The sequence below is a fragment of the Oncorhynchus gorbuscha genome, linkage group LG22 (genome assembly GCF_021184085.1).
Source record: "Oncorhynchus gorbuscha isolate QuinsamMale2020 ecotype Even-year linkage group LG22, OgorEven_v1.0, whole genome shotgun sequence".
In the NCBI taxonomy this organism is placed as follows: domain Eukaryota; kingdom Metazoa; phylum Chordata; class Actinopteri; order Salmoniformes; family Salmonidae; genus Oncorhynchus; species Oncorhynchus gorbuscha.
In genome coordinates, this window is record NC_060194.1 from 26135488 (window position 1) to 26148397 (window position 12910).

The following is a 12910-nucleotide window of genomic DNA, read 5'->3' on the forward strand; positions in this document are numbered from 1 at the left end:
AACGCATTACAATGACATAGGGGTGCTGTGCCTCGCTCTCTCTCCCTGTCCGAGAACCTCTCTCCCCATAGAGGGCTGAGGGCTAGGGGAAGGGAGGGAAAAGAAAGAGCAGAGGAGAGAGGAGGTGAGGGAGGGTAAAGAAAGAGAAGAGGAGAGAGGAAGGTGAGGGGAAGGGTGAAGGGGGGCAGACAAAAGGGGACCTGATTACCCCTGGTCACGGCCCATCCACAATTCAACTGAAAGGGAAATCCATCACCTGGAGGATCAAACTGGAGGTTGAGCTGTAGAGCAGGTATAAGGAAGCTCTCTCTTTCCATTCCAACCACAACTCCATTACTCTCCTTCTTTCCCTTTCTCTCTTTTTATCTCTCGCTCTTCTCTCCTTCTCTCTCCTTCCTTCTCGCCCTCCCAGTCTCTTCTGACTCACACTCTCAGCTGACTGTGAATTTTAGAACACACTGTGAAATCCAACGCAACTGGAGCTAGTTTCTGGTTCAGATGACCTCAAGGCCCAAATCCCTGGGATGGCACATTGGTGGTATATTCCTCTTTTATTATTGGCAGTCACTCTCAAGGCGACAGAGGAGGCTGGTGGGAGGAGCTATAGCAGGACGGGCTCATTGTAATGACTGGAATGGAATCAATGGTATGGTAGCAAATATATAGAAAGCACATGTTTGACTCCGTTTTGTTTATCCCATTCCAGCCATTACAATTAGCCCGTCCTCCTATAGCTCCTCCCACCAGCCTCCACTTGTCCGCATGCTTCCCAGCCGAAACAGTTCAGAACAGTTTGTGCATATATTATGATGACATTTTGTGACTTTTTTGTTTGTTTTGGACTTTGGCAAGGGTTTTTTCGACTGTTTGAGCAGACTACAGGCAAGTCGAAGTCGGTAGTCAAAGTCTATGCCCTCTCGTCTGCGATTGGTCAACAGTAGGGATTCTTCAATTAAGTACCTGTTGTCATTCAACAAGAAACGACTCGTCCTTGTAGCACATTTTTTCACTTGAGAAATACTGCACCAAACATCCTAGTCAGATGCAAAATTGCGCAACTAAGATCTCCCTGGCAAAAACATCCAAATGAATTACATATTTCTTGAGTTATCTTAGATTAATTCTGACTATTTTGAGGAAGTGTATGCTGGCAACAGCATCTCAAAATGGACGAACAGCACTATTGCCACTTCTTTCCCCAAAAATGAAGGCAGTATGCGAGCACACTCATATGGTTCACCTTGCTAGGCACCAGACGAACTGATGCCTTCAGTCTCAGCACTGTTCAGATGTGCTATTGGTGACTGTAATCGTGTGATATTTGTTTGTGTGGCAGCACTTTTACTTAGGGAGTAGTTAACCGCAAAAAAGCAATTAATTGGTCATGTTTTCCATGATACATTGTAATTACTGTTTCCAATCATGTTGCGGGTCAGTATCATTATAATAATGAAAAACAAAACATTACATTGATTTTGTCTTGCTTTTCTGAGGGATACAGTATAGAAGCAAAAAGAAACAGATAAAAGCATAGTCAGATGTATCAAGCTGTGCTTTTCGATGTTGTATTTCCAACAGAGCAGATACTGTACAAACACAACTGTGATACTGAAGCTGTGTTGAAAGGAAATGACAGCCATTGAGAGGGGTTGGGATTATAAAACAGCGTGGCCACTTACCACTTCTTTCCTTTATGTTTCTGCTATGTACAGTTGAAGTCGGAAGTTTACATACACCTTAGCCAAATACATTTAAACTCAGTTTTTCACAATTCCTGACATTTAACCCTAGTAAAAATTCCCTGTCTTAGGCCAGTTAGGATCACCACTTTATTTTCAGAATGTGAAATGTCAGAATAATAGTAGAGAGAACAATTTATTTCAGCTTTTATTTCTTTCATCACATTCCCAGTGGGTCAGAAGTTTACATAAACTCAATTAGTATTTGGTAGCATTGCCTTTAAATTGTTCAACATGGGTCAAAAGTTTCAGGTAGCCTTCGACAAGCTTGACAGAGCTGGTGTAACTTAGTCAGGTTTGTAGGCCTCCTTGCTCGCACACGCTTTTTCAATTCTGCCCACACATTTTCTATAGGATTGAGGTTAGGGCTTTGTGATGGCCACTCCAATACCTTGACTTTGTTGTCCTTAAGCCATTTTGCCACAACTTTGGAAATATACGTGGGGTCATTGCCAATTTGGAAGACCCATTTTCGACCAAGCTTTAACTCCCTGACTAATGTCTTGAGATGTAGCTTCCATATATCCACATAATTTTCCTACCTCATGATGCCATCTATTTTGTGAAGTCCCTCCTGCAGCAAAGCACCCGCACAGCATGATGCTGCCACCCCTGTGCTTCAAGGATGGGATGGGGTTCTTTGGCTTGTAAGCCTCCCCCTTTTTCCTCCAAACATAATGATGGTCATTATGGCCAAACAGTCATATTTTTGTTTCATCAGACCAGAGGACATTTCTCCAAAAAGTATGATCTTTATCTCCATGTGTAGCAAACTGTAGTCTGGCTTTTTTTTATGGCGGCTTTGGAGCAGTGGCTTCTTCCTTGCCGAGTGTCCTTTCGGGTTATGTCGATATAGGACTCGTTTTACTGTGGATATAGATACTGTTGTACCTGTTTCCTCCAGCATCTTCACAAGGTCCTTTGCTGTTGTTCTGGGATTGACTTGCACCTTTCGCACCAAAGTACATTCATATCTATTAGACATAACAAGTCTCCTTCCTGAGTGGTATGATGGCTGCGTGGTCCCATGGTGTTTATACTTGTATACTATTGTTTGTACAGATGAACGTAGTACCTTCAGGCATTTGAACCAGACTTGTGGAGGTCTACAATTTTTTTTCTGGGGTCTTGGCTGATTTTTATTTATTTCCCCATGATGTCAAGCAAATAGGCACTGAATTTGAAGATAGGCCTTGAAATACATACAAAAGGTACACCTCCTATTGACTCAAATTATGTCAATTAGGCTATCAGAAGCTTCTAAAGAAGCCATGACATAATTTTCGGGAATTTTCCAATCTGTTTAAAGGCACAATCAACTTAGTGTATGTAAACTTCTGACCCACTGGAATTGTGATACAGTGAATTATAAGTGAAGTAATCTGTCTGTAATCAATTGTTGGAAAAATGACTTGTGTCATGCACAAAGTAGAAGTCCTAACCGACTTGCCAAAACTATAGTTTGTGAACAAGAATTTTGTGGAGTGGTTGAAAAACTAGTTTTAATGACTCCAACCTAAGTGTATGTAAACTTCCGACTTCAACTGTACTTGCAAGTATTACACATTTCCTTGAACCTGTTTAAGGCTAACATGGCAGAAACAATGATTTAATGACTGTGAAAGCAACATAATAATTTACTTGCATAATAATTATTGCATATGTCCACGATTAGTACACAAAATATAAAAGCTTTGACCATTTGATCTGTGTGGGTTAGCTTATGTGTCATAACGAATGGTGTTTGACATGCAGAAACAGACATAGAAGATATAAGTACAATTTCTATTCCATGACTGTGCTTTGCACCCAAGTGCATCCAATGTGTTCACCTTTTGAATTACAACTGCCATGGTTCCATTTAAAAACAAGTAGAGAGGTTTGGTTTTTCATTTCCTATTCAGAAGAAAATTGCAGTGGGTCTCCATCTTTGAAACTTTCCAAGACTTCAAGTTTATGGATTTTCTATGAGGGGTACTGTATAAAGTAATCTAATTTAAAATGGTTTTACTTTTTTTTTTTATTCTTTAAATTCAGAGCTCAACATTTTTTTTTTAAAGCAAGTAAGCTGGAAAACATTGTCCTACTGTTTAAGAATTGTTTTTTTTCGGCGACACTGTGCTAAGACTGGAGAGAGAAAATGATTGAACTCTGTTGTTCAAAAAAGACCCGTGTAAGCAAATTAAGACAGGGTAGTGGGTTCAATCCCGGGAAAATAGAATTGAACATGACTGTTGTGGAAAAAAGACCTGTGTAAGCAAATTATTAGAAGTAGAGCTACATTTATCCAGATTGACATTTCATTGTTTACAAGCCAAACAACATGGGGTTTTAGGCCCACATAATAGCAACGCTAATTGCTAAATATGTTTGATGTTTGTTGTTACCCACGACCGCACTCAACATCCTACATGTGTTGAATGAAACACAGTACACACACACACACACACACACACACACACACACACACACACACACACACACACACACACACACACACACACACACACACACACACACACACACACACACACACACACACACACACACACACACACACACACACACACACACACACACACACACACACACACACACACACACACACACAAGTAAGGCATTTCACTGTACTTGTGCATGTGACATTCAAACTTGAAACACACACACAAACACTTAAGCACATGTGCACAAACATACTACAAACAGGCAGTAAAGAGTGTAATGGAAAACAAATCTATTCAAACCAGGACTTACCATTGAAAAGGGCCTGTCCTTTCTCTGCACTCTCTGGAATCTCTGCAACGTACATATCTTCAGAGAAGCCCGGCCGACACAGAGGAGGGGTGCCCCTGCCCTCTGTTGCAACCTAAGGGGGGTAGGAGGGGGAAGGGGGTTAGAATGATTCAGAATCACAAATCATCCCCCACTAAAATGCACTTTCGACTACCCCAAAAACTCCTGGTCACGTTCTGAACCCTCCACTCTATCTCCCTCCATAGTCATACAAATGCACCTGTTGTTTTTATAGCAAGGACTGCAATTAGGATAATGAGGCCAAAAGGGTTAACCATTAGCCAATGAGCATGGCTAGGCAAGAACAGGCCACATTTGTCTCTTTGAGGAGATAGAGAGGGGCCCAGAATCAGGCCCAGTCCCAGGCCTTGGTTATGGCTCTATGTTGGGTCTATGGCTCACTACTGGCTGGTCCCCCTTATCACTACTCTGATCTGAGTACACAGGATGCTTTGAAGTTCAGGAACAGTAGAGCTAGGCTACAACTCCTAACACTCTGTAGGGGTGAAAGCATCTGTGTGTGTGAATTCCTGTGTCTACTCAAACAAAACACTAAATCATCATCCCTCTTGATCTCCCCCATCATCATCATCCCTCTTTATCTCCCCCATCTTCATCCCTCTTCATCGCCTCCCCATCATCATCCCTCTTCGTCTCCCCCATCATCATCCCTCTTTATCTCCCCCATCATCATCCTCCCTCTTCATCTCCCCCATCTTCATCCCTCTTCATCGCCTCCCCATCATCATCCCTCTTCATCGCCTCCCCATCGTCATCCCTCTTCATCTCCCCCATCATCATCCCTCTTCATCTCCCCCAACTCTATCTCTGATTTAATCACAGTGGTCTGATGTTGAATCCGATAAGGTATATTTCTGCCATTTGTTACATAATAAATTATTATCCGTCACTTTATGTATTTACAAACATACAAACATTCATGGAACAAATTCAATTGAACACAAATTAGACATTAGATAGATCTAGAGTTTGACAATTATCTCATCAAGTGTGCGTCGTCTATTATAACATAACACATAATATATTACTAGCTACCACATAATGGGCATCAAATTGATCAAAAACTATCCAAAACAAAAATAAAACGAGCATATGATCCCACATCCCCAAATACACTTAATACTATTTATTTAGAAGGGCCAGACCGGACAACAAAAGAATGTGAAACAAGAAGAATTCCACGGAAAACAAGAATTGAGAGTATCCATGCCACTTGCCATTCAACATCAGTGGAATTGAAATCGAATATGCTGGGGGAGGGGCGGGGGGAGGTGTATGCCTGGCTTTCTAGCACACTACATCATCAATTGACAGAGCACACCACCATGCATAGAACAGCATAGTTCGTTTTTTAAAATTAATACATGGGCCTACATTTCATTAGACTGCCTCTCATATTACAGCTTTAATTATTTAAACATTTTGGCAATTTAAATGTAAAAAATCCTTAATTTTTATTTTACAACTCAAGTAGGCTAGGTCAGGCCTAAATTACTTATTAAAAGATACATCATTTCAGAATGAACTATAAAATGTGGTAAGTACAAGGTTGGACTAGGCTACTTTGGTAACCTACTTTACACTCTGCCGAGGCACTATAAGCAGCTGAGGTCAAGACGATTTTGTAGTTAGGAAATCAAAAACGAACACAGCATAGTCTCTGGCAGAGTTTCTGGATTGCACTAACCTAGAGAAACTCAACATAAGTGCACCGTAACTGTTGTTTGCACTGATAGCCTAATTAAAATACGTAAAGGGCCATTGCCTCGAGGCTCATTCCGTGTCCGTTAGGAAGAAATAATGATAGGCTTTTGTAACCCATAGCCTGCATCACAGCGAATATGGTACTAGAGAGTGATACATTGTAGTCAACACAATAACATATTTTGAACAAGCGAAGCTTTTTAAATGGCCAAGCATCCCATCCTTCAAATAGACTACTGTAGTGCTTTCGGCTCCAAGCAAACCAGGGTTGATCTTCACGCAACATCAATTTACTACATCTTGTCATTATTTGTTGACGCATCACATATCCAAGTTCCCAATACTGGATGCATTATAACGAGCATCCATCCCAAAAATGACCATGTAGCCTTTTTGGAGGCAAGCTATAACGGACAACCAGGCACGTAAACCCGTCAGATCACAGCAGCAGCATCGTCACAGAAAGAAAGCAATAGTCCTAGAACTGTCTTGTGCAACTCAACAAAACCGTTCCGGAGACACATTACCTGCAGAGCGGCCAAGAGCGTGAACAGAAGCAGTCCCCTGCCCTCGTATAAGTACATTGATATGCCGTTTGTTATGTATTTTCCCTTTCAATGCGTGATAAATATCCGTATATCTGCTGCAGTCTGGATGTAGTGGTGAAACCAAACGTTCCCTGCTTACAACAAAGGCGGCAGCGGCAGCAGCATGTAGCAGCCTCCCCTATCCAGTCTCCGCTCCGATCTGAGATCACCGCCTGGTACTGAGGCTGCTACTCCCTCCCATGCATACAGTCCCTACAACAGAAAATGCCCTGTCGCTGTGCCAGGATCTCTCACTGTCTCTCCCTACTGGTCAATTTGTCAAGTTCACTAAACACAATGTGGCTCCTTGAGACTCGGTCGTCTCGAAACTCCTCCTTCTCCAATCTAAAAACAAACATACAATCTGTTGAAAAGCACTTTAAGTATTTTATCGACAGTCTGCTGCCCTCCTCTCGCTGCCTGAAAATGTTAGGGGAAGCTCAGGCTGGGAGATTTAAATACATGCCCTTAATCTTGCATTATTTTTATATTAGGCCTATGAATGAATTATTATTTTGAGCTTTATCCAAATGAATGACACACTTGGGTTTCTACTGAGGATGATTATGCTCTACATTCATCATAGGCAATTGAATATTTATCAGGTTTAGTCTTCCATCTATGCCTATCTGACAAAAAAATGAAGAAATCATTTTGGCACCTGCTGAACAGTAAACAGACCCCTATAAAACACTGATTAAATATTGCCATACTTTCCTACCTAGACATGATTTCATATTTTACTGCAACTGCAATGAAATGTATAAGAGTCTATAAAAGGTTTCCTATTCCTAATCGTACTATATAGCTGCCAATCATGGATCAATGAAGGGTGTCTCCAACCTGCTAGAAGAGTATTGATAGATAGGGCTTGATCTATATGGCTCACAGCAAATTGGTTATCTTACATTTCACCTTATATGAAAGAATATTAAGTGTTAATTAAGGTTAATTACTTTTAATTACTTTTAAGGGTATGCAAATAACAGCCTCAATGCAAATCAAATGTGACACCTCTCAATCTGTGGGGCTATTGTGGTGGATGTTGCAGTGTGTGGAGGCAGACACAGATATTAGGGTAATTTGGGGCAACTTTACCTTATGTGCAAGAATATTAAGTGTAATTTCATTTCTGATTAATGCAGGGTTAATTATTTTTGAAGGGTATGTAAATAACAGCCTCAATGATAAGTAAAATGTCTAATTGCTGACACAAAAAAACAAAGTTTGTAAAAATAAAATAAATCCCACTGGGTACACACTGGTTGAATCAACATTGTTTCCACTTCATATCAATAAAAATAGATGTTGAATTGACATCTGTTCTCAGTGGGATAGCTATGTGGATGATGGTCATGGTTCGGCAAACACACTATGAAGGGACATAAATGTCTAGAATTGAAAAATGTTTAGTTGCTCATGTACCTAGATTTTGACTGCTTTATTAAAGCTGCAATATGTAACTTTTCGGTTGAACTAACCAAATTCACGTAGAAATGTGATTTATAGATCTGTCATTCCCATTGATTGCAAGTCTAAGAAGTCTGTTGTACGTGCACTATTTCTATGGATCCCTTGCTTCATTTTCGTTTTTGTGTCTTTTACCTCCGGTTTTGTACACCAGCTTCAAACAGTTGAAAATACAATATTTTTGTTTATTGAAAATATATTTCACAACTGTTTAGATTGTACAAGGATACTCTACACTGTACAGTAGATGGCTTGTTTTGTTACATAAAATGAAATTAGGTAAACTATTAGAATTTTAGCAACTAGGAAATGGTGAAGCAATTTCTGCATATTGCACATTTTAAAAAACAGATTTTGTGTTTTCTTTGTTTTAGTGTTGGTCAGGACGTGAGCTGAGTGGGCATCCTATGTTGTGTGTCTAGTTTTCTCATTTCTATGTTTGGCCTGATATGGTTCTCAATCAGAGGCAGGTGTTAGTCATTGTCTCTGATTGGGAACCATATTTAGGTAGCTTGTTTTGTGTTGGTTTTGTGGGTGGTTGTCATCTGTCTTCGTGTGTCTGAACCAATAGAACTGTTTCGGTTTGTTCACATTTGTTGTTTTGTATTTTGTAGTGTTCAAGTTTATGGTCTTTATTAAACATGATGAACACTAGCTGCGCTTTGGTCCTCTCCTTCGTCCACAGAAGAAGCCGTTTCAAGATAAAACATTTTAATCTCTACAAAAGTGGATTATTTATCTTTAGGTTCCCTTAATGTTACAGTCTATAAAATGGGGGGCTAAAAACAACCCAATTTGAGTTCTTTTGTAACCCAGCACTGGGACAATATTGGACAGAACACATGCTGGGTTATTTTGACCTAGCCAGTTGGGTTGCCTGAATAACTCTATGTTATTCATGGGTTAATTTAACCATTAGGTTAGTTTATTTCACTTTCGTCCTGGGTTGACGCAGCTGCTGGGTCTTTTTAATGTAATCCTTAGGTTATTGTCAGGAGAGTTGGCCTATTAGGGGTATGACTTTTAGATATGTATTTTTGGCCACCTGTGAGTAAATTTAATTCCTGTTCATGTTAAGTTAGTACATATATTTGTTCCTTAATTCTTTTTTTAATGTGAAATATAGTAACTAGTTGGCATCTATCCTAATATTGGGATTTGCATAGGCCTAGAAGATACTCACACTCTTCTGTAACCCTCATTGAAGCTACTAAACTGCCAGTGTTCAACCTTAACATTTGATAAAAGTACAACATAACAGGTGAACAGGAATGACATTTAATCTCACGGGTGGCAACAAAAAAGTTCAAAAAAATGTTGCCCATAATTATACCCAAATGGTCAATCACCATACAGAAATGCATGAATAACAATATAGGCCTACAAGTCTTCAGGCAATAAACACAGCCTACATACATACAGTGCTTACCATACATGCACCCTTTTCAATCAAGGTGATAAAAAATGCCTTCAGTAATATTCAAAACAAATTTGAAAGGTTAATTGTGGTTACCAACCACAAGACTGTTAAAATCATAGAATTAGCCATTAGAATTAAGCAATAAGGCCTGAGGGAGTGTGGTATATAGCCACTAAACCACGGCTAAGTACCATATCCCACAAACCCCCGAGATGCCTTATTGCTGTTACAAACTGGTTACCAACATAATTAGAGCAATAAAAATAAATGTTTCGTCAAACCTGTGATATGTACGGTCTGATATACCACGGCTTTCAGCCAATCAGCATTCAGGACTTGAACCACCCATTTTATAATACTTAATTTAATTGGATCTCTATGGTAAAAACTTGACCTATTGAACGTGCTTCCTTTTTTGACGCTTGCACGCATGTGAACAAACAAACCCCTCTTCAAGTGCGAGGAAAAACAAATAAATCATTCACATTTCTTTTAAAATGTCCATTTAATTGTTTACCGTGACCTGTTTTAGTAGTAAACATTTCATAATAAAATGTGTGAGTCGAAACAGAGTAATACTGTATATAGTGTTGAGCCAAACAAATGTCTGGCGCCAAATGAATGCGCTTGCGACCACACACTTTTCTCTTCCGGTAATTAACAATCAAAATATAGTGAAGAACCACTGCTACATTCACAAAACGTAAACAGTTTCAATAAATCATGTTTTTAGTAAGCTAGTAATTGATACGTTAAGTATCTTGAGGCCTACCTAGGGAAAATATCGCCCAACCACGTCTTTTTCTTTGGTCCATTCGTGAGTAATATCTACAGAAAGCTGAGTCAATTTAGTTTAACTTAATAAGTCTGATGTGATTCATTAGAATCCCTTTCTGTGTGAAAGTCTGTTGACTCATCTTCAGGGATGGATGTAAATCAGCTTTCATGTTCTCTTAATAAAACATGGGATGAATAATGCTCTTTCAAGTTCCCAACAGGCAGCAGACATCAGCAGACGGAAGACCATCCAGATGTTTCCTCATATCATACAGGTTGGCATAAGTTAAAATCTATAATCATCTTTACTGTGCTTTTGAGATTTAGGTAGATTATTAAGATAAAGGTTAAATAAGGATTGTGTGTAGCCTATGACTTTGCAATAGCATTTGACTTGTAGAAAAAATGATCTAGAGTTTTCCTTCCTATTTTCTTCCAAAGCATGTCTACTCCATTCAATAAACACTATGTGCATAGGCTATACATGTCCAATGGTTGGCTTTTGGTTTTGGCTTACTGTGTGTGTGTGAGTCCCCAATACACAATCCATTGTAAAGAAAAATAGTGTCTCTCTGGATATTGGTGTGTTAAAACTAATGAGGAATTAGTTTGTTGATGCTAACAGTGTTGACTTGCTAACTCCCTCTCACCCACAACACTAGAGAATCCCCAGTACCAGTAATCTTGAGCAAACAGATGGTACTATCACCTATGACTGGCTCAGGTTTAAGCATACTCAGTGAGAGTTTGGGTTGCATATTTGTTTTAACAGATGCTTACAATCCACTGTAAGGTACTTTTGTGTTAATTGATCATTACACTTTTGGCTTCCCTTTGCATTCAATTCTACTTACCAACACCCAATCCACATGTAATCAAACAATTCCAACTTCGATAGTTCAATTAAATTCAATCTACTACACTGTAATGGAGAAACGTACTGTAAAATGTATTTGAAATGTAACTCAAGTATATCCAAAGGAAATAGAATTACACTGTGCAATGTCTAAATTGGGTTAGAGATCAAGTTGAATGACCTGTTGATAATTCATATTGCATTTTCTGCAAATTGCTTCAGTTTATGTAATCTAATCTAATTGAGAGTGGGATCAAAACGCTCCCTCTCTTTGATTAACGCTGTCGCGGTTATCTTCTGTCAGGGGGGAGACAAGGGGGATGAGAGGGGAGGGGAGAACGTGGGGGAATCCAATTATGACTCAGAGCATTCAATCAAGCTATATCAAGATTCATATTTCATAACGCCACTCTGCGCCCATGAGAACTGTGTACGCAGCATATTTCTCCTGTGGGCTGCCTTTTATGAAAACAACATGATATAAAACCGCATGCAGCCTGAAGTGGAATATCATTATCATTACTCCGAATCAGAATAGTCTCTTCCCATATCATACATACACAGACTTGGATGTGTAGAGTAGATAAGGCCAGAAGAGGAGTTGTATAGAGGGAGGCTAAAGAAGAAGTATTTATGTAGAGGATGCTGGGTAAAGAGAAATAGCCCTGCTCTCAGGTCATCCTTAAGGTGAGTGTTTATGTAGAGGTGTATGGGTAAAGAGATTATAGCAATGCTCTCAGGTCAGCTGTAAAATGAGTGTTTATGTAGAGGTGTATGGGTGAAGAGAAATAACACTGCTCTCAGGCCAGCTGTAAGGTGCACGTGGCCCATGTTGCTGACACTGCTGTTGACTCCAATAAGGGCAGGTGTCCGGTGGCTGGGGCCAGGACATTCTGGTGGGGGCTGGTAGCCTGGGGGGGAGCCCATGACTCCAGGCCTATTACTCTGCACAAACGGCTCTTCCCTCCAGGACCATGGTGGCCTTGATCTCTCCAAGGGAGAAAAAATGGCAGAGGTCAGCGGCACCTTTATAACCCTTACAATCCTCTGTTCTTCTTCATGCTGACTATATGTGTGTTGATACAGAGACTATGAACTATACTGTACGTAGTTCTCATAGTCCCCAGGCTAATTGCTACCGCATTGTGGACGAGACTAGTAATAAACAGACCATCACTTTGAATGGATGGCTATCTTAAAGTGCTGGAACCATGGCGTTCCGATCTCTTCAACATAATGTCAGCCCTTTAGACTAAAACCACATATTTTGACCCCTCTCTATCATTGGCTAATTAGTTAGCCAATGGCATTCCCCGATGTGTCAAAGGTTGCCCTATAACAAATGAGTCAGCTGAGAGGAGCATCCTAGCTTTCAAAGCAGCTTTTAAGCTTGATTGTTATGCATTCAATAGAGCTTCTGAGGACAATAGTAACAATGTGATTATTTTTTTCTACTGCCAAATCTGCTGCTTTCAATCTTTTATGCCATTTGAACAATAGGCCCAAATAGAGTTGTGCTGGGTAGTGTGTATATTCTGTCTTA

General features: G+C 39.9%; 1 protein-coding gene across 1 annotated transcript in view; it reads right to left on the reverse strand.

The window, feature by feature from the left end:
• The window catches only part of LOC124009488 (cadherin-2-like), a 108099-nt gene extending 101034 nt beyond the window's left edge, over positions 1-7065 (reverse strand). The window contains exons 1-2 of the mRNA XM_046321304.1: positions 6785-7065; positions 4494-4605 (exon numbers count right to left, since the gene is read on the reverse strand). Coding sequence (XP_046177260.1) covers positions 4494-4605; positions 6785-6841 — 169 coding nt within the window. The 5' untranslated portion in view covers positions 6842-7065. The remainder of the gene's footprint in view (positions 1-4493; positions 4606-6784) is intronic.
• Between the last annotated feature and the right edge of the window lie 5845 nt (positions 7066-12910).